This window comes from Denticeps clupeoides, chromosome 12 (genome assembly GCF_900700375.1).
Source record: "Denticeps clupeoides chromosome 12, fDenClu1.1, whole genome shotgun sequence".
Lineage (NCBI taxonomy): Eukaryota > Metazoa > Chordata > Actinopteri > Clupeiformes > Denticipitidae > Denticeps > Denticeps clupeoides.
Genome location: NC_041718.1, coordinates 9,052,745 through 9,075,388, shown reverse-complemented (window position 1 = coordinate 9,075,388; position 22,644 = coordinate 9,052,745). Strand labels below are relative to the sequence as shown.

At 45.3% G+C, this 22,644-nt stretch overlaps 2 protein-coding genes across 2 annotated transcripts; both read left to right on the top strand.

Annotated features, from left to right (window-relative positions):
• The first annotated feature begins 214 nt into the window (after positions 1-214).
• On the top strand, positions 215-1,944 carry kcna3a (potassium voltage-gated channel, shaker-related subfamily, member 3a). The gene has a single exon (XM_028997472.1). The coding sequence runs from the start codon at positions 294-296 to the stop codon at positions 1,800-1,802; it is 1,509 nt and encodes a 502-aa protein (XP_028853305.1). The 5' UTR covers positions 215-293; the 3' UTR covers positions 1,803-1,944.
• A 10,280-nt stretch (positions 1,945-12,224) lies between these two features.
• On the top strand, positions 12,225-18,013 carry LOC114800303 (potassium voltage-gated channel subfamily A member 2). The gene is made up of 2 exons (XM_028997473.1): positions 12,225-12,673; positions 13,083-18,013. The coding sequence occupies exon 2, from the start codon at positions 13,164-13,166 to the stop codon at positions 14,640-14,642; it is 1,479 nt and encodes a 492-aa protein (XP_028853306.1). The 5' UTR covers positions 12,225-12,673; positions 13,083-13,163; the 3' UTR covers positions 14,643-18,013.
• The last annotated feature ends 4,631 nt before the right edge of the window (positions 18,014-22,644 follow it).

Genomic DNA, 22,644 nt, shown 5'->3' with positions numbered 1-22,644 from the left:
CTTCTGTATTTTATTTTTTTTAACCTATTTTGCTCGCCTGTTGAATTTCGCCACATGTTGCGTTCGTCTCCGCCACCAAAGCCCCCCACGCCCCGCCGGGGTCCATTTTGAGGGTGTAGGTTGAGGGTGTTATTTAAAAAAAAAGAGGGCGCGGCGCGTCCGCGCTCGGCGTGTCAGGCGCGCTCCCGCCCGCCCTCGCGCGCGCTCCCGCCGCGGCTTTATAAAAAAGCGCCGCGTGTCGCTCGGCGGCGGCAGACGGGAGTCGGGACGGCGCCGCCGCCGCCGCCGCCCGCATGGACGACCACCTCAACCTGATCGACTCGCCCTCGGCCGGCCGCCGCGGCGGCGAGCCCGACGAGGCCGCGATGACGGTCCTGCTGGAGGAGGCGGCCGCGCTCCCCGCGCACCTGCCCACGGACACGTACGAGCCGGAGCACGAGTGCTGCGAGCGGGTGGTCGTCAACATCTCGGGGCTGCGCTTCGAGACGCAGCTCAAAACTTTCAACCAGTTCCCGGACACCCTGCTGGGGGACCCCAAAAAGCGGATGCGCTACTTCGACCCGCTGCGCAACGAGTACTTCTTCGACCGGAACCGGCCCAGCTTCGACGCCATCCTCTACTACTACCAGTCGGGCGGGCGCATCCGGAGACCCGTCAACGTGCCCATCGACATCTTCTCCGAGGAGATCCGCTTCTACCAGCTGGGCGAGGAGGCCATGGAGAAGTTCCGCGAGGACGAGGGCTTCATCAAGGAGGAGGAGCGGCCGCTGCCCGACCACGAGTTCCAGCGCCAGGTCTGGCTCCTGTTCGAGTACCCGGAGAGCTCGGGTCCGGCGCGGGGCATCGCCATCGTGTCGGTGCTGGTCATCCTCATCTCCATCGTCATCTTCTGCCTGGAGACCCTGCCGGAATTCCGGGACGACAAGGACCCGAGCACGGTGGCCCCCGTGGCGAACGGGACCGGCCCCTACGTGCCCAGCACCTTCACCGACCCCTTCTTCGTCATCGAGACCCTGTGCATCATCTGGTTCTCGTTCGAGCTGCTGGTCAGGTTCTTCGCCTGCCCCAGCAAGGCCACCTTCTCGAAGAACATCATGAACATCATCGACATCGTGGCCATCATCCCCTACTTCATCACCCTGGGCACGGAGCTGGCCGAGCGCCAGGGCAACGGGCAGCAGGCCATGTCCCTCGCCATCCTGCGCGTCATCCGGCTGGTCAGGGTGTTCCGCATCTTCAAGCTCTCACGTCACTCCAAGGGTCTGCAGATTTTGGGTCAGACCCTGAAGGCCAGCATGAGGGAGCTGGGGCTCCTCATCTTCTTCCTCTTCATCGGCGTCATCCTCTTCTCCAGCGCCGTGTACTTCGCGGAAGCGGACGACCCCACCTCCAGCTTCAGCAGCATCCCGGACGCCTTCTGGTGGGCCGTGGTCACCATGACCACCGTGGGCTACGGGGACATGCACCCCGTCACCATCGGCGGCAAGATCGTGGGCTCGCTGTGCGCCATCGCCGGCGTGCTGACCATCGCGCTGCCCGTCCCCGTCATCGTGTCCAACTTCAACTACTTCTACCACCGCGAGACGGACGGCGAGGAGCACGCCCAGTACCTGCAGGCGGACGGCAGCCTCCAGCGCCTGTCCTCCTCCACCGAGGAGCTGAAACGGACGCGCAGCGCGTCCTCGCTCAGCAGGTCCGAGTACGCGGCGGCGGAGGAGGGCGTGGCCACCAAGGCGGCCAACTTCAGCGTCCAGAACAGCCAGAACTGCGTCAACATCAAGAAGATCTTCACGGACGTGTAAAAAAAAGAAGAACACACACACACACACACGCACACACACACACACGCAGGCACACAGCAGTGCCAACGTTGCTTTTTGTTTTCTGGAGGCGCGTGGACGCGTCCGGGACCCCCACGCGGCGCACCCACCCAACGTCTGCAGAAGCGTTCGTGCCCATCCTGTCGTGGACGTGCAGTGTGTAGGTCAACGTTCGCTTTCGGTGTTTTATATATCGACTGTATATGGAAACGACATATACACAATATATATATATAACCGCAATAAGTGTGGCGTGGAATAGAAATCACGCAAAAGTCGCCATAAACGTGTTTTTTTTTTTTAAGAAAAAAAAAAACAAAAGAACAAAAAAAAAAAAAAAAAACAAAGAAGGTACGAAGAACGTTTTTGTGTCCGTAAATGAGATATATAATATATATTTTTGTTAAAATCTGTGCAATTTCTCTCGTACAAATGAAAAACAACAACGTATAGCCTACTGTCAACTCAACTTTGTGTGGCCTTTAGATAATTGTATTTTAATGTTTAATATAGACATATATAATACATATATACCATGTAAACCAAATGATGAAAGAGAATGTCAGAGCTAAGTAACACTGCCTTTTTGGGAAAGCACATTTTTTGGGGGGCTTTGGTGATGATGACGAGGATGAGGATGCGGAGCCTACACCGTTGACCCAGACGCCGAAATGTCCCCCGTGGATTGGCCCAGGGAACACGGGTCACAACCTGCTCTCCTCAGGAGGCTTTGGACGTTTTTTTTTTTCTTCGTTTTTTCCCTCCATGTCTGGAGCAGCAGAGGAACAGGGATCAGCGAGGACACGCCTCCAAGAGGATGCCCCTGAGCCTGCCTTGTGATGCAGTCTCCATAGCGACTACAGTTTCCCGGGTAACCCCCCTTAACGTTACCATGGCATCTTTTCTTGGTTTCCACAGTAACCCTCCACATGTTTCACAAAGCAAAAGAGAGCCGCTGTGTTCCATACAAAGAAAAAGATCAGTAATGAATCAAGACAGCAAGGTCATTGTTGAAGTAGTCATAGAAATAATAATAATAATAATAATACGGTTATTCATGTGTGGAAAATTACAAATTGAAAAAGTCAAAGTTGTTAAAGTCTTACATTTCGACAGATCATATATAATACATTTTTCAAAATGTATTATATATTAAACAAAAATAGGATAATTTGACAAAAAATGACTTTTGAAAAAGAAACGTGTAATTCTGAATTACTGTGACGTTCTTTCCAAAAACCGAGCCCAAAATATGCGTAAAAAGAGGAAATATACAGGCTTAAACCGAAACTTCAGAAAACGAAGTAAAACTTTTTTATTTGTGCTGAGACACGTGGATTTGTGTTTGGGTTTTAGTGTGTCTGTGTTACGTCACGCTGGGCACCGAGCTGGGGACCTCGGGTGACGGGTCCCCGCGCCTGATGCACCCCAGCTCGGCCAAAACCTCTGGGTCTTGACAGCAGGGGAGTGTGTGTGTGTGTGTGTGTGTGTGTGTGTGAGAGCACAGCGCAGGCTCCATATGTAATAATCATCAATGATGATATTAATGATGCTGCTGCCGATGAAAGTCTTCTCTTAATCGCGAACCTCTAGTTAATAAACTCCAGTGACGGCGACCTTCCTGCTTAAAAGAGATTAAATTCCACGCCAACACCCAGGATTGTGTCCCACTAATGCCCGGCCACGGTGCTGCCCCCCCCCCCCGCCAGATGACTTCAGGGTAAATGGTTACTTGCTGTTAAACCGGGTCCCGTTTTTACCGGAAACATCGTGTCCCTTGTCGCCCCCCCCCCTGCTCCTCGTGTCACTAAATATAACGCCATTTCAGGCCGGAGCGCTGGCGGGTTCGCACCCGCGCCGTGCTGGGTGTTGTTTGGGTTTCCAGCTGTCGCGCATGCGCACGAGTGGGACGCGAGGCGCGCTTCATCCGTCCCGTCCGAGCACAGAGCTGAGAATACACGTTCTGGTTGGAGCAATGACGTTTCCTTTCTTCTTCTCGCAGGAAAACGGACTCTTCCAATTGCCGAACTGGTACTACCACATCAGCGGCTCCGCAGGTACATCTTTCAATCTGTCTACCTTTCAAAATCTTACACTTGAAATATTTATAACAGATGTAAGTGAAAAGTAGCTACTTTTCAAGATTCAAGAGTGGTTTATATACCGTGTATTGAAATAATGTTTCACATGGACCCCCGATAGTGCAGTCATAAAAGAAGAATATATATGTATATACAAGCTAAACTAAACTCTACTAACTAAAAGTAAAGTTTAAATACTGTACAGGTACAACTTTTCTGTACAATGAACAGGTTGAACAGGACATAACTGGACAACATCATGTAGGATGCTTGTAAGTGGATTCACTTCATCCTTTTTTCAATGTACAGTACAGTTTGGACACACCTTCTCATTCAATGTGTTTTCTTTATTTCATGACCATTTACGTTGGTAGATTCTCACTGAAGGCATCAGAACTATGAATGAACACATGTGGAGTTATGTACTTAACAAAAAGTGGAGACCTGGTCTCCACAGTCACATCGAGAGAATGGCAAGAGTGTGCAAAGCAGTAACCAGAGCAAAGGGCGGCAATTTTGAAGAAACTAGAATATAAAACATGTTTTCAGTAATTTCACCTTTTTTTTGTTAAGTACATAACTTCACGTGTTCATTCATAGATTTGATGCCTTCAGTGAGAATCTATGAATCAATGTAAATGCTCATGAAAATAAAGAATTGAATGAGATGGTGTGTTCAAACTTTTGGCCTGTACTGTACAACACATGATACATACACAATACGTAAAGCGTCACACTATCTGCATAATACGTTCTTTCGATTTTGTCACAGATCTGAAAAAAAAAAAAAACGGGTGTCTGAGCATCTTCTGCATGATGCTAAAGAAAAGTCTTTTTTTTTTTGTGCTTCAGCAACCAGCGCTTTTATGCGCTTTTAAGCATTACTGCTCAGAACTTGAGAAAAAACGTAATGTTTATAAATGTATCTGAAGGATAGACCAGCTTGCCTAAATATGTGTGCACCTGAACATTTACTGACCTCAGGTTGGTGCATTTCCATATCCGGCCGCTAAGCGGTGCTAACTCCCTCAGTTCTTACCTCCATGGTCCCTTGTCACCTCAACGAAGAGGCAAAGATTTGCTTTCTGCTACTTATACTAAATTAGTAATGCATTAATGTGTGTGCGTTAAAATAAAACACCGAAAAAATTATGCTTTTGATGAAGCACAAATAGACTCTCGGTGATCTATACCGTGTTGTGCTAATTGCTTCTACACGTGACAATGGAATGCTCTAATCCAATCAGAATTTGTGTCCTTTTTACACCTTAAAATAAGTTCTTAAACCACATTTCTCACAATGTCCTTTTGTTTTCTCAGAAAACAACCAGGAGGCCAAGACTGTTCTGACTGTTCATCTTCTTGAGTAAATTGGTGTGATGGATCCGTCATCTTCTGTGGCCTTCATCTTCATGGACCCTGGTTTTGAATCGGAGGCGAGGGTGACCTGGACAACGCCGGAGCGTCCGCAGGGTCCCAGAAATAGCATCTGTTGCCGTGGGACCCGCGTGGACTGCGGAGCTGTCCATCAACGCCTTGGCTGTCTGGCTGGAGCTGCAGAAAGATGAGGTCATGTTTTGTGTGCACAGCGTGTCACTGCCTGCTGCTGGTCTTCACGTGTGTAGATGTGTCTCGCCGTTCGTGACACCGCTTCGGCCACAATGTTATTTCAGTGACGTATGAAGGCAATAAGGATTGCATCATAGATGTAGCATATATACACTCATGTACTTTATGTATGTAAACGAGCGAGCGCCACCAATCCTCCAATCTATGGGCTCTGTCCTCCACCGGTTCTCCGACTCTCTCTGGTCCTGGTCGACTCCACATCTTTTATTTCCGTTTTCGGCGGCGGCTGTGGAGGTGGGAGGAGGGTGTTGATGGGTGGCTGTGAATCTCACTCGATGAGGTGGAACTGTGGGAAGCCGGATGGAAGACGGTCCCCGCAGCTGCTAAAGATGCTAATTTCACAAGTAAACTTGACCTCAGGCGGCTGTGTGCGACAGGGACGGGCGGGACGTCTCCTGCGTTGTTTTCCTCTCCTCAGCTCAGTTTGTCATTCGTTTCTATGCAGTTTGGAGTAAAAAACTGAATTTAGAACAGACGGTTCCCGCTGTCAGTTCCTGGAACAGACAGTGATGTCAAGGTCTTGCATCTTCCGGCACGACCCTGAAGATGTCGTGGGAAATGCTGAGCTGTTCTTCTTCTGTACTTTCTTTTGCTTTTCTTTCTTTTTTTTTTGGTTGGTAGCAGGTGCTGCATTTCACAGAGTTAAGTTTATCTCGCTATTATTATCCTTGTCATAGGAGAGGTGAAGCTTTAAGATGCCCCGAGCTATGCATCATTTTACGAAGGGGAGAACAATCTTGGGGAAAGAACATGGTTTCCATTCTGATTCCATTCGACTTTTCTGTCTATTAAAACTCCTGCCTGTCAAAACCAAAAGCCGCCTCGTGAGATGCTCGTTAACATGAGTGAATGATAAGGTGACATTTTGTTGGAAGTGACTTCTGGAAATAAGCGACCCAGAGCAAATATCCTGGCTGAAGCATCACAGAAGAGGTGAAGAGACAAAGCCCCTCTGTGAGCTAAAAACAGGACTTTAATGTGCATACATAATGCAACACTAACACTGATGTATGTTGTATTATAAATACCAATGCTGTTGGAGTATAATGCATATGTGCTACACAACTGGACCAAGATATAGCTCATTAACAAAATAAAGAAATGTCAAACAAGCCAGGGTTTGCTGTGTGATTTGTGTGTGTCTTGCTGTGAGGTGGTCTTGTGTGAACCCTCAGAGCTTCCCTCGGGCTGTAGATCTGATAATGAAGAGCACAGCTGGGTTCCCCCACAGTGGAGTGTGTGTGTGTGTGTGTGTGTGTGTGTAGTCTCATACGAGCCTCACAACCAGGTCAGGGGCTCACTACTCACTCACCATTGACACAGCAACGGCCATGTGTGTGGAGGCATGTGATTCTGCAGATGAAAAGAGACACAGATAGTTTATCAATTGCAGAGAGAGAGATGGAGATGCTGCAACCACATGGAAGATCCAGCTGAAGATCATTTTAGTTGATATACAGTCTAGAAATACATATTACTGTTGAATACAGTATTTTTCAGTATTGTCAATATCATGCACTACCAGTCAAAAGTTTGTATGCACTTAATCTTACTCTTTGGCAGTTATGGAAACTAAGATGGAGCCATTTTGAAGAACCCAATGAAAGAAACATATTTATTATTTTTTTAAATATTCTCTGAAGAGGAAGGTCTTGAGCTGCCGTTTGAAAATACTCAGTGACTGAGCTGTTCTGACATCAAGGGGAAGTTCATTCCGAGGGGCCAAGATGGAGAAGAGTCTAGATGAATGTTTTCCTTTTACCTTCAGAGATGGAGGGACCAGGCGAGCAGTACTGAAGGCTCGTAGTATACGAGGTGCAGTGCGAGGTGTAATAAGGGCTGTGAGGTAGGATGGTGTTACTCCATGTTTGTCTTTGTAGGCACAGCATCAGTATTTTGAATCTGATACGTGCAGCTACTGGGAGCCAGTGGAGGGAGTGTAGCAGAGGGGTGGTGTGGGAGAATTTGGGAAGGTTGAACATCAGTCGTGCTGCTGAAGATCAGTCGGATGGTATATAGAGGAAAACCAACTGGAAGGGAGTTACTGTAATCCAGTTGTGAGATTACTAAGGACTGAACCAGTTGCTGGGTGGCCTGTGTTGACTGATAAGGACGGATTTGTCTGATGTTGTAGAGAAGGAATCTACATGAGCGGGAAAGGTTGCTGATGTGAGTCGAGAACGAGAGTTGGTTGTCTATTGTTACTCCAAGGTTGCATGCTGTTGTAGAAGGACAGAGCTGCGAGTTGTCCAGGTAAATAGCAAGATCCTGATGTGGTGAAGACTCTGCTGGACCCATGAACCTTTAACTGGTAGTGTACATCTCTGTAGAGGAATAAAAAAAAGCTGGTAGCTTCCTGTACTGAGCATATATAGATTGGATTAAGGAAAGATATGTAATCAGAATACCATTCAACACTGAAGCCAAACTGACCTCGTTCAATCAACGTGGACAGTTGGTTTGGTTTTTCATCTTAGCTACTGACACATTACTGCAATGAAAAAATTAGCTGATGGACGTCCCCAGGCCAGACCAGACCACATCTAGTCAGATCCCGGGATGAGGGACGAAGACTGTCCAATTTGGGATTTTTAAACTACGCTGAATTAAATCCTACTTTGTAAAAGCATATTGATCATATCACAATAAAACTAAACATACTGTTGCCAAAGTCTGACTCCATCTGCTGGTTTGTAAAATTAAGGAATGATGAAACAAGTGACAAGTTTCAGGTGTGACAACAGATGGAATCATTTATGGCCGCTGTTCGCTCTGTCACACCGCCGACTGCTCAGCTCCCTCCCAGCTCTTCTGTACCATAAACCAGTAGCAGGATGGAGTACTCAGTAGCAAATTCTGAGTACATGTCAGCAGAGCATAAATACATGAATACCAGTGGGATTCAGTTAGCCAGGCTCAAGCTAATTAGCAGTTATGCCGTTCACAATGTCAAATTGGCCATGATTTGTTTCTCTGAATATAGAATATCTCTCACATGAGTCTAGAACATTGGTGTCAAGGCAACACTAGTGCTACGTCAAGGGCTTAACTGGGAATTTTGCTGGAACGAGGAAGTAGTCTTTTGATAACATGGTCTTTGGTGGAAAATGTTGGTCACTTAACGGCGCTGCAGCTAGCGACGCTGATGTCAACATAAAGGCCATTGGAGCCAGTCTGTTCAATGATCTACATTTCTGTTCATGTCGTCACACCATGTGAACATGGTCGCGTCTTGCCTTGTGTCATGTTTCTACATCACAACTCAGGGTCATTTCAGTCAGACTCATTTTGACCATTCGTGTGCACGTCCTCAAGTTTGGTATACGACCGCAGCACTTCAGTGCCTATACATCAGCGTATAACGCCACTTCTCATGTATTATTTAATGACAGCAGTTTAATGTAGACGAGCTCTTGCAGGGCTGCACGGGTCAGTCTCCACGGTGTCCTGGCTGAGTGCCTGTAGGAACATAACTGAATTGTTCCTTGGGAAGCAGCACATGGAAGCAAATGGTCGTAATTACAAAAATACTATTGAGTTGGATTCGTGTGTGTGAAGATGTGATTTCCTGATGTGGCACTCATTTGTTCACAGAGACTTTGACCAAAAAGTTCCATTAGTGCTGCAAGAAAATAAATGTTGGGTTGTATTGGTCCAGTGGCATGTGAACCAGAAAGACCACAAAGTCAAACCCCACTTACTACCATCTTGTCCCTGAGCAAGACACTTAATCCTGAGTGTTCCCAGGAGGGGACTCTCCCTGTGACTACTGATTGTAAGTCAGTCTGGTTAAGGCTGTAAATTTAATGCTGTAAATTTAAATGTTATTGGGAGCAGAAGAGGAGAGTGGAGAGACATTATACTTTCTTGGAGGTGCAGGAAATGCTGCATCATTGTACCTCCTGTCCACCTTGTTAGTCGATATCAGGGAGGTGAGACTGCAGTGACGCCGTCTTGGCAGTGCATCTTTGTCCACAGTGACGTCACCGCAGAGCCTCCTTCTGCTGCCAGCAAAAGGGATCCTAGAGCCTGTCGCCATAGTAACAAGCTGAGACCATGGGCGGGTTTGCCCAGTGTGAGCACACTTGCAAACATGCCTTTGTACACACCTAAGCTTGGTTTCTGAAAGCTTACATAGATTTTTTATGAATACATATTGATGCACTGATGTAGTCGATCCGAATGAGAATTTATTGCATATTACATGTAACTTCATAGAATACGCCTGCTGCCACCCTAGTTATTTTATCCAAACATATCACATACTACATTCTTTCCCGATAAGCTCGTTGCAGAGAATTCAGTGTTTGAAAGGTCTGTTTACCAATTACGTGATGAGATGAATGTACTTTTATTCCTGTCATTGGCCAGTGGTGGCTTAGTGGTCAAGGAAGCGACCCCGTAATCAGAAAGTTGCCGGTTTGAATACCGATCCGCCAAGGTGCCACTGAGGTGCCACTGAGCAAAGCACCGTCCCCACACACTGCTCTCCGGGCGCCTGTCATGGCTGCCCACTGCTCACCAAGGGTCATTGTTAAAAGCAGAGGACACATTACATTGTGGCACCATGTGCTGTGCTGCAGTGAATCACAATAACTTTACTTTCACTTTCATATCCTCTCTCCAGGATGTGAGAGTCTCCCCCTTATTAAATTTACACCAAAGTCGACATCCCTACATATTGAGCAATATCATTTTAAAACATAGAATAGCAATAAAAGCCTAAATTGTCAATACAAAAATAAATTGTTGTTGTATTTCCCAACACCTTGAAAATGAACAGTCCTGTCAATCTACCACATAAATTTCAACAAAGCTTTATTAAAACAATGATACCACTGACTAAGGTCGGAAAACAAAAAACAACGATAAAAAAAGGAATTGTACGGTTTTAGAATAAAAACAGTAAAAAGCTAGATGAATTATACACACAAAGTGCACATTCTACATAATGCAGTTTTGACCACAGAACAGACACAGATACGCATACATACGAAAATATTTGGATGTGTACAGGGCGGGGCCGAGCTGCCGCTGCAGTGCGTGAGCAGGAGTGCGTTACTGTGCCCTTGAGCTCTTCGCAGATCTGGCTCAGTGCCACTGTCTGCTCGCTCTCAGTGCTTCGGTGCGGCAGGTCGGTGGCACGATCCATGCCACGAGTGCCTACCGGCTGTCTGGTGTCCAAAGCCTGTCCCAAAAACCAGCGCGCACGACGAATCATGATCAGAATGTTTCATCGATCCCGGAGAAGATCGCACATGCCTGAGCGAATTTGCCTTGAGGAATTTCATTTCATTTCATTAACAGTCCACCTCAAGCACGGTTTCTCACTTGTGCATAGTTTTGCATTCACCTCATGTCAGTTTTAATGTTGAAGCCATGCGGCTTGGACATCAGGATCGGTCTCCTTTCCAGTGGCAGCAGCGGCGGGTGGCGATTTTGAAGAGGGCAGGGAGGAGACGCCAGGACGTTCTGTCTTGTGGGACGCCTGGAGTCAACCGCTGGTGCATTGCAGTGTTGGTAACTCTATGCCAGAAGAGCGTGCGCTCATCCCCTGCCGTCAAGCACAGACAGTGTTCTCCATAAATCACCGGAGACACACTAGGAGAGTGACGTAGGAATCTAGCAAAGCTCACAATTTGTGAGCATTTGTTTATTAATTTAAATTTTTTTTTGTAATGACATCCATTGACATAACCAGCACATTCCAATGCTGTGAAAAGGTGAAATATGTTTCGTTGTGTGTATCGGCATACTCACACTGTGTCTGTTAAGCAATGAACATAGACCTGAAATGACCTTGAATCAATAGCTCTTGGCTGGAACCCGGTGTTCCCTCTGCTCAGCCTGAAGCACCCATACCATTACGGTGGGCTGTCGAAGCAACTGATACTTTTAATCTGTATTACATTTGAAATATTACATATGTGAACAAAAACCTTCTATTTTCCATGTGGACCTGAAGGCACGGTGCCATTTACATTTACCTTTACAGCATTTACCAGACTCCCTTATGCAGAGCAACTTACAATCAGTAGTTACAGGGACAGTCCCCTCCTGGAGCAACTTAGGGTTAAGTGTCTTGCTCAGGGACACGATGGTAGTAAGTGGGGTTTGAACCTGTGTCTTCTGGTTCACAGGCCTAGTTACCCACTAGGCTACCTTCGGATGGTGGGAGACCCATTTAAAAGTCACCCTGGGTGAGCAGCGGCCGGGGAGCAGCGTGTGGGGACGTACCTGAGGGTCACCTTGGCGGATCGGGATTCGAACCGGCAGCCTTCTGATTACGGGGCCACCCACTGCCCCAAAGTTACCAGTGAAACCAACTTCTGGCAGCATGACACATTACTGACCTCCACAATGTGACCTTTAGGCTCCATCCTGTGGTGGGTTGGTGCCACGCCCAGGGTGGGTCCCTGCCCTGCATGCTCCCAGTGTCCCACGGTGTGGACGTGCACTTTTCTATTAATCCTGTTTAATTTTTATTCCCGTGGAGTAATATGGACCCGTGGCCACGCCACGATACTCTCCCTTTAAGCTGCCCACGCTGCGGAGACGAAAGTAAGGAGCGGCGTGGGGCGGATGATGAGCGGCCACCCTCTTTTGTATGCAGCCCACCGCCCTGCCGCAGATTTGACGCCGAGCCGGTTGGAGAAAATGTTTCCCTGTGGGAGAAACACGCGTGGGGGGCAGAGGCAGCAGGTACAGCCGGGCGCTCCCAAATAAGGGCCGGCTAATGACTGCGTGTCGCTTGGTTTTACGTGGGTCTCCTCCTCATCTGCCAACCTGCGGCCAACCTGTCTGGGCTGGACGACGTTTAAAAGAAAGAAACGTGAAAGTCCTTCGTTCCCACTGACATTTTATTTGAATGTGTTTCATTTTGCGGAGAAGAAGCCATTTCGCCGGTCGTCGGGTTGCCAGGTCGGCGACTTCCACGCCGTCCGAGGTCCTCGCACCTGCCGCCTCTCCTCGGCCCTATGAGGGACTCCAGCTCCGGGACTCAGGGCGGGGGAGGCGGGGACACACCCTCCGCCCCGCGGCGCACCGCGTCGCCCGCAGCCGCAGACAGCAGCAGCGGCAGCGGCGGCGGCGGCAGCCGCACTCGGGGCGCGGGAAGCGGGCTGCTGGAGAGACGCGCCGTCGGTGAGGAACTTTATTTCCAGGCGCCTCACGTCTTGTTACGGGATCGTGGGAAGGCTGTTATAAATGTGTGTGTCTTCGTGTCTTGTGCCGTTTTTATTGAGGTGCAGCCGCTTCTCTTCACAGTGTTGCCGGAATCTATTTCTGTTCCTGTGGTTTCAATATTTTATCAAATGTTGTTGAATATTTCAAAGGCCAATAGAGCTTTAGTACCATTCAGAGATTTCAACAAGGAAGTGCAGAAGACATCTGGAAGAAGAGCAGCGCACTTCTTTATGATATTTTGTTAAATAGGAAGCAGGAGTTTGCCTTTATGGGTTATGGTATTTCATGCATGTTACAGCTTTTTGAAAATTTTTTTTATAACTTCTCAGTCACCTTAAAAACGGTCCCGTGCTATTTATTTTGATAGTTGAACACCCTGCTGTGGAGCCCCGCCCTCGTCCGCTCCTCCCATTTCGTCTGAAAAGTGCAGGCCTCTCCCCCCTGCAGAATGACCGTCGCCACGGGCGACACCTCCGACGAGGCCGTGGCGAACCCCGGCCACCCTCAGGACTACGACCCCGAGGCTGACCACGAGTGCTGCGAACGGGTGGTCATCAACATCTCGGGGCTGCGCTTCGAGACGCAGCTGAAGACGCTCTCGCAGTTCCCCGAGACCTTGCTGGGAGACCCCAAGAAGAGGATGCGTTATTTCGACCCTCTGAGGAACGAGTACTTCTTCGACAGGAACCGGCCGAGCTTCGACGCCATCCTCTACTACTACCAGTCGGGCGGCCGGCTGCGGAGGCCGGTTAACGTGACTCTGGATATATTCTCGGAGGAGATCCGTTTTTACGAGCTCGGGGAGGAGGCGATCGAGATCTTCAGAGAGGACGAGGGCTTCATCAAGGAGGAGGAGAGGCCGCTGCCTGAAAACGAATTTCAGAGGCAGATGTGGCTGCTCTTCGAGTACCCCGAGAGTTCAGGCGCTGCCAGGATCATCGCCATCATATCCGTCATGGTGATCTTGATCTCCATTGTCAGTTTCTGCCTGGAGACTTTGCCCAACTTCCGCAGCGATGAGGACAACATGCACAAAACCCACGTCCCCAACTCCAACAGCACTGCTAGCTACACTTCCTCCTACTTTACCGACCCGTTCTTCATCCTGGAGACCCTCTGCATCATCTGGTTCTCCTTTGAGTTCTTGGTGCGCTTCTTCGCCTGTCCCAGCAAAGCCAGCTTCTTTGTGAACATCATGAACATGATTGACGTGGTGGCCATCATTCCCTACTTCATCACTCTGGGAACAGAGCTGGCAGAGAAGGCAGAGGACGGCCAGCAGGGACAACAGGCCATGTCGCTGGCCATTCTCAGAGTCATCAGACTGGTGCGAGTGTTTCGAATCTTCAAGCTCTCTCGCCACTCCAAGGGCCTGCAGATCCTGGGCCAGACCTTGAAAGCCAGCATGAGGGAGCTGGGGCTGCTTATCTTCTTCCTCTTCATCGGAGTCATCCTCTTCTCCAGTGCAGTTTATTTTGCTGAAGCAGATGAGCCTGAATCCCAATTCTACAGCATCCCGGATGCCTTCTGGTGGGCCGTGGTATCCATGACAACAGTTGGCTACGGTGACATGGTGCCGTCCACCATAGGTGGTAAGATTGTGGGTTCCTTGTGCGCCATTGCTGGCGTGCTGACGATCGCCCTGCCCGTGCCTGTCATTGTCTCCAACTTCAACTACTTCTACCACCGGGAGACAGAAGGTGAGGAGCAAGCCCAGTACCTCCAGGTCAACGTCCCTAAGACAGACTCCAACGAGGAGCTGAAGAGGAGCCGAAGTGGATCCACTCTCAGTAAGTCAGAGTACATGGAGATCCAAGAAGTGGTGAACCACAGCAACGAAGACCTCCAGGAGGAGAACATGAAAGCCAACTGCACACTAGCCAACACAAATTACGTTAACATCAAAAAAATGCTGACGGACGTGTAATTGCCCCACAAAGGACAGGGCAGAGGAGACAGGCAGGTTAAATACATCCAGTGCCAGTTGTCTCCTACGCTGGATTATCGAGGCCATGTGCAATGGGGGGGTTCTGTGGAGTCGAGCCCCCTGTGAAATGTCGCACCTACTCACGTACAGATGTCTGTTAGCGTTCACATTCCTTAATGCTGTTGGACCCACTGCAAATGCAAATAGTTGATGTCTGCATGACAACAGGTTTATTCGGAAACATGTGACAGACAGGTAGCTAAATACTAATTAAAGAAATTACAAATTAAAAAAAGACGAGGACTGGGCAACCAAGCCTTAAAATTTTAATGGTGACAAAATAATGACGACCTGACATATTAGTGGAATTGTTGTAATTATTTGTTATGTACTAGTATCGTTGGAATTTTAGTATTTATACCTCAGTGAACTCATTAATGAAATGACTGACGATATGAATGTCCATATTGCGATTTTTCAGTTTGTTGCCCAGGCCTGTGAGGAGACGCTGATATTTAAAAAGCTCCTGCTTGCACCACCCGCATCTTCTCCTCTCAGAACTTTGCAGTCTTCATGCTGTATCCAAAGAAATTTCATTTGTGTGAAACATCACCTTGATGTTTGGGGAAAAAAAAAGCGTTCAAAAATTTGACCATTTTCACAATATGCATTAATTTTTGCTTTCGGGTCACGAGTGATTCCTTTCTTATGACTGTTTGAATCGCTCCGCGGCTTGTTTATGCAGAGATATTTAAGACAACTTGAATGTTTCGTGCTGTTCTCTGTATTTCAGCTGTTGCCCATGTTAATCGTTTTGGGTCATGACAGGTTGGTTTATGGCTCTGAACTGTCCTTGTCCGACTGAGCCATTATCCACATATCTTTTTGCAGGTTAAATGTGCGACCATTCCCACTTGCTGCAGAGGTAGAGTCCTCGCGGTTTTTAATTAAATGCTACATTTCGTTTATAATGATGAGATGCATTCCGTTCAGAAAATAGCGCCATTGTGTGTAATCTGAGTGCAGTAATAGCAGACATTATCAATACTTGTAGCTAACTGGACCACTCGTTCCACAATTTAGCAAATGTATGATCTAAAAATGAAATCTATGAGCCAAATGCTGAAACCGGGTCATTTTGTACTCAGTAGTATTGCAGTGTCATCTACAAAAAATGTCTTAACAAACAAAAGGGGGAGTTTGTTAAAAAAAAAATGCTTCACTTTAACTGCCTCTTAATGAAAACACAGGAAAAAATATGAGGAAGAGTTGCATGACATCACTACATTCCCAGTGGCACGTTTTTCTGTGCAGACAAAACAGTACAGAGTAAGAGAGCTCCTCTCTCTCTCTCTTACACACCCTCTCCTATATAGACGGTTATCTGTAATTATCAAATAGAGTTTCAGCCTTTCTATCGCAGGAAGATGAGAGCCAAATTACACACACAGTGCTAAGCTTGTAGTGGTTTGCGTCTACATGTTAAAAGAGACACGTGTACAACGTTTTTACAACACATAATATCATGTCTCCTTTTGGCCTTCTAAATGCATAACAGTGTAGGTGTTCTAAATGCTTGAGCATACAGTACTTAGTAAGAAAGCCATAATTTTTGGTGCTTCCGAAATGGAAAACACTGACTTATAAGCTCGGATGTATCTGCAGACCTGGTTGGCTCTGGCTGCTGTTCTGTGCTACAAAAGCCAGTCTATTCCAGATTTGCCGTTTTTTTTGACTGTGTACCATTACTGTGTAAATATACATGAATCATAGGAACATTGGCTATTATTGGCCTTCAAGCTACAAGATGTGGTAAAAAACAGAGATATTGTGTCTGGAAGATTGAGGTCTGCCTCAGTTTGTAGGCAGGATATCTGTAGACAGGTGCAATGTCTGGGCTGCCATTACACAATAAGTAAAATAGTTATTTTTCCCAGGTTTAGTTCCCCTTTTCTTCAACATTTATATATTTAGCAGATTTAAAAATATATATGCGGTGTGCATTGTAATTTAGCTACTTTATATTGCATGAATAATAGAAAAAACAATAAACTAAATATTATTAAATATCAACATGTTATATAAGCAATTCATTTAGACGTAGTTACATCTGGAAGTCCAAAAATACAAGTATATATTCTTATGGAATAATGTAATTAATTTGATAATATATGATAATTAGAAGAGTTAATGAGATTTTAAAATGAAAATAGCAGAGCAACACAGAACTGTCCTCATTAGAAGACTTCCTTAATTGCAGCCTAGAAATGTGTCCTTGTTTTCCAGTGTATCCCAACTGGTGATACAAATAGAAAATGATCATCTAACTGTCCCATCTAACAGTGCTCGGTTCCTGACGTGGGACGCATAGCATTCTAACAGGTGGCTAGCACCTGTATACAGAGCAGACTGGCGCTAACTACAGTGTAATATATTATTACATTTCATTTGCAATTTGTCCTCAACACAATTGCGTAACAAGAATTTTATTTTTTAAGTTTACTTAACTAGTGAATATAATCTTGGCAGGACCATTACGTCATGATTCAGTGGTGTTATGTTTGTAATGTTATACCTGAATTCACTGTCACTTGACACACCCACTCACACCATATTGCAGCCTTACTACATTTATATTAGTTCATAGACGATCATTAACTATTAGCTCTTATGAAATCTGCACTGTAGCCACAGTAGAGGTTTAGGTGACTGTGCTTCAGCGCAATATTTGTTCTTGAATGTTGAGAGTTGAATGTTGTCAGTATGTGCAAGCATCCCATGATCATGCTGTACAGGGTATTGGAGAATGCCTACCAGCATATGCATTCACACTTCTTTCTTGGACATATTCATGCACTAACGTTGTATTGAAATATAAAAGAGCTAAACAGAAGGATGGCACACATTGAAACACCCGTCTCAGATGACCTGACAAATATAATGCTGACTTAAGTAAACTTATGCAATTCACATATGTGTGTGCATGCGAGTCTATGTGGATGCCTGCACATGTGAACATTTCTGTGTAGATCTTTAATAGAGGCACTAAATCTATACATCTATACATTCCACTTCCATACTAACCTCTACAAACTGCCGAGAAAATACATGGATGAAAATGGTGTACCTTATTGTGCTGGATTGTGAGAAGCAAGAACATATTATCTGCTGTTGATCGTATGATGCACTTTACAAGAACAACTAAAGGACAATCTGTGGACAGAAAGTGTGTTAATATGTGTTGTCCATCCGATGATCATATCTGTCTTATGAACCATCAGTAATGAAGACAACAATAATACAGCCAGATTGTGAGTGTTTTTTTTCTTCTGCAAGCAATTTGTCATTCAATGTGTTTTCTTTATTTTCAGGACCATTTACATTGGTAGATTCTCACTGAAGGCATCAAAACTATGAATGAACACATGTGGAGTTATGTACTTAACAAAAAAAGGTCTGATTACTGCTTTGCACACTCTTGGCATTCTCTCGATGAGCTTCAAGAGGTCATCACCTGAAATAGTGTTCACTATGCAGTCCAGCTCACTCCACATGTGTTCATAGTTTTGATTCCTTCAGTGAGAATCTACCAATGTAAATGGTCATGAAAATAAAGAAAACACATTGAATGAAAAGGTGTGTCCAAACTTTTGGCCTGTACTGTACCTATGCAAATATGCATAAACACATACTGTACCTGAAATGTGGTTTTCAACAGCCAATGGTTTTCAGTCTTTGTGGCAAATTCTATGTTAATACAAACTGTTAAACATTGATGGCCAGTCAGGTTCATTTGGTTTAAGTATATGTAATGCTTTCTCAAAATGTTCAAAAAGGCAATGCACCATTTATTTGGCTTGCAAAACTCAGGGGGAGCCCCAATATCTGGCTAGCATCTATATTTCTACTGAAGCTGAGAATATCTGAGAAGATCCATAAAATGTTTGCATTGTTAATCTATCAATCAGCTTTTCACTGCCGTTTTTATTCTACCCTTCAGGATTCTGTCCAGCTGGTTGTGGCCCCTGGTGCCTTTTGGCATCTTTGATAGGGCTCTTCTCTTTGTGCACACTATATACATTCACTGTACTTTCCACTTTCCAGAAAGAACACAGTGTTCTATTAATAGCTTCTTCATTGAAGAGAGAGACTGGTGGGTGGGCGAGAGAAGCTTAAAAGGGAAAGAGGGAGAGAGAGATAATTGTAGGAATGTTGGAAATAGAGGCAAAACAGGTAGCTTTGTTTAAATGATGGCTTGTTTGTGTGCATTGAAATTTCATTTTTAAAATATTAAGAAAAAAAGTAGTTATAAATAAATAGCATTATTTACTAATTTTTTTTTTTTTTTAGAATTAATCACTTCATCCAGTGAAAGTGAAGTGATTGTGATACACAGCACAGCACAGCACACGGTGACACAACGAAATGTGCCCTGTGCTTCTAACCATCACCCTTGGTGAGCAGTGGGCAGCCATGACCGGCGCCCGGGGAGCAGTGTGTGGGGACGGTGCTTTGCTCAGTGGCACCATGGCGGATCAGGATTCGAACTGGAAACCTTCTGATTACGGGGCTACTTCCTTAACCGCTAGGCAACAGTCTAATACAAACATGTTTAGCATGAGACAGGATTTGAGCCAGCGTGGCCTGCGTAGCGAAATTCTGTCTCATGCTAAACATGTTTGTATTAGACTGTTGCTCAGTTGCATAGCTTCTGTCAGACAACGGGGTGGAGATAATACAGCCTTTCCTACCAAATTTAGCACTGGTGTACAGTGACAGAGTGACTTTGCGTTTGTCCCCGACTTTACACCCGTCGACAAGTTGTTAATGATTAGAGATAAAAAAAATATAATAGTTGCAAACAGTAATGATGAGAAGAGTATGTGTCTATAAATTAAGGTTATGGTGCTTTCAAATACATTAGAAAGAGCTTCTTCCCCCCCTCCGCGGTTTCTTCCGGAATTTGGGGCGAACAGTTCCAATGTATGGTAATGTATTCAGGAGTGTAAGCTGTGTCGTGACTGAAAAATTGTGTGAACACTGATGCCGCCTAGAGGCTGCAGCTGTGCCTGAAAAAATAAGTGGGTCTCTGTTTGCCAGCACAACACGTCCCCCAGCGCCCTTTCTCTCTGGATCTGGGCTAATGGATTTCATTTTTAATTTAATATTTACAGGGGTACGCTGAGATGGAGGAGAAGACAGACCCAGAGAGGGTGTGTGTTCTGGTAGATCTAGGTATACAACCGACCATGCAGTCTGGTAAGGACCTGTGGAAAATGGTACAGGTCGTGTTCCGTTCGTGTCACCACGGGCATGAGGTGCTTTTTAAACGAGTTGCAATAGAAAAGCACCTCAAAATGTACAATTGATGAAATACATTTAATACATAGATATCTTCAGTTTACAGTTTCACGCCAAGAATATCGGTGAACTGTTGTGTTTATGTAAATACAATACATTTTGCTAATATTATATTTTAGGGGTTTTATAACACTCATTTCCAGCAACTGTGTGGTAAGGTAAGTTAAGGAAAAGGAAAATTCTCTCCAAACCACTACATACACTATGCACAGCAGATACCCCATACATGTATTATACTCCCTTCACACCAGCAGCAAATTAAAAGAAAATGGAATTTTATAAAAAAAACAGCAGTCCTAAATATATCCATTCATGTGATTTGTTCACACCAGTCAAACCACAACAATAAGTCATTTAGACCCACAAAACAATGAAAAACATTAAACTAAAATCTATACAAACCAATGGCGCCACTTTGTTTGCAGATGAATAAGATCTTGAAATTGTTCCATCTATTCAGCTTGGTGCCCCAAATCACCTAAATCAGGGTGGTATTTCAAATTCTGAATCATTAAAAAAACCCGTCAATAAGCACAGATTCACTGAAACACACGGTACATACACCTTGGCACAGATTGCACATGGCAGCCAAAAGGGGGAAAAACATGTCTTAAAATATCTTTTGTTAGTTAATATTTCATAACCAGCCCCCTCTTCCCCATGTCTTTCGTGTTTGCCATTCTCCTAGCCTGTACACACAGCTCAATGCACATCAAATATATATAGCAAAGGACTTGGACACAGATATTATGTTTATCAATTGCTTCTTTGCTATACTAATGCAAATGCATGGAATCTTCCTCCCTGAGGATGAGGACGGGAGAAATTGCCTTGTGGGGTGGCACACTTTCGGAGCATCTCTTTTCATTATCATGCATTATGCAAGGTGTCTGTTTGAAGATGGGCGGCTGAGATGGGGAGGGGGTTTCCTGGTCCATATAAACAGTAACTCATCCCCCAGATTCTCTCTCTCTCTGCACCATGTGTTCACTGGGCTGATGAAGCTCCTTCAGCGCCCCCTGGAAGAGGCGAAAAAAAAAAAAAATCAAGCAGATCTCTCACCATCTGGAAGCCCATAAAAATCTGATGCTGTCATGGGAAGTCTTGGAGTGGGTGTCTGCCAATTATGGTACCAAAATCAAAGAGAGTTTCACACCTTTTTCAATATGCCTGCTTTCTTTTTTTCTGACATTGTGTATGACCTGTTTAATTCTATCACATTGGACACGGATTAAATAGCCACAATGTAAAAGGTAAAGAGGAGAGGCCATTGCAGATTCGGATAATTTTTTTTCTATCAGAGCAAGTAGGCCACCACCACTGAAATCAGGAGCCCAATTAACCATTAATAATGTTTTTGAAAGCTGAGCCCGTCACACACAAAGAGAAAGCAGGATTAGAAAAATAGAGCCATTGTTAATTTTTTACAATGGAAACATGAAATGAGTTGCAGAAGGGTTGGCGTGTTTTTCACTGTGGAATTTTGCATGCGTCTAATATGCAGCGCCCAACCCAGTGTGCAGTACTACAGTTTGTCCACTGGGGGCAGTACAACAGCACTTTTCCCAGCACCTTGTGACTCGGGCGTGGGCGGATTGGATCAGGTGTCAGCCTGAGACCAGCAGCCGGAGGCAGCAGCATGGAACCTTAGTCCTCACAGGGGATGGGCAAAGGGATTAGTGCAGAAATATTTTATAAGCCAATACAATGCCAGGGAGACTTCTGAGGGCTCTCACTGCTTCTCTGTGAACATTGGGTAAGAAAGCTGATACGAAGAAATGCAGAGGAAAAGAATATGCACTTATGCAAAAGCATGTGGTGCTTTTCCCATGCATGTTTCATACCTCCTACTTAAATTACACATTGGCAAAAACAAATACAGTTTATATGCCCATTTATTGTATATAACAGTGCAATATATATGCAGATACATGAATTTTGTTCAAACAGGTTTCCATTAAATAATATGCAAAAATGAGCATAAGAGCAATTGATTTCACTTAATAAATGAAACGTTGCCACAGGTCCTTCATTCTTTTTGCCATCAGACTCTGCAACTGCACTGTACTCTGGTCTGAATGCCCATTACACATGTATGTGTATTAATTTGTGCATTATTAACCACATATACATATTTGTATACACTTTATGACATTTTCTGTATAATCTGTTCATAATTATTGTCAATAATTACCTCTAGTTTTTCCATTTTCCTATATATGCTTTACAATTTATACATTTTTCTACTGGGCTATAACAATAAGTACATTTCCTCAGTGTGGGATGAGTAAAGTCTTATCTTAAATTAATGTTTATAATAGTTGTGCTTCAGGGTTAATAATTGAAACATTAGAGCACTGACGATATAAAGCAGATTATATCTCTGTGAACCAGACCAGAGGCATCAACACCAAAAGTACTGGGATCATTTACACCAGTGAATATATATGCCAGGAAACTGGTAATAATCCTGTTTTCTGGATATCATGCACTTATCTGTCCCCTCTGATCAGACGAGTCGGCTGCTCCCAGCCTGCAGCACTCTGACCAATCTGTGCTCGGCACTGAAAAGGCTCTTCGTGATTCATTCAGCGCCCGGCACTACGGTGCTCTGCAGGGGACCCGATGACCTTACCGCCCA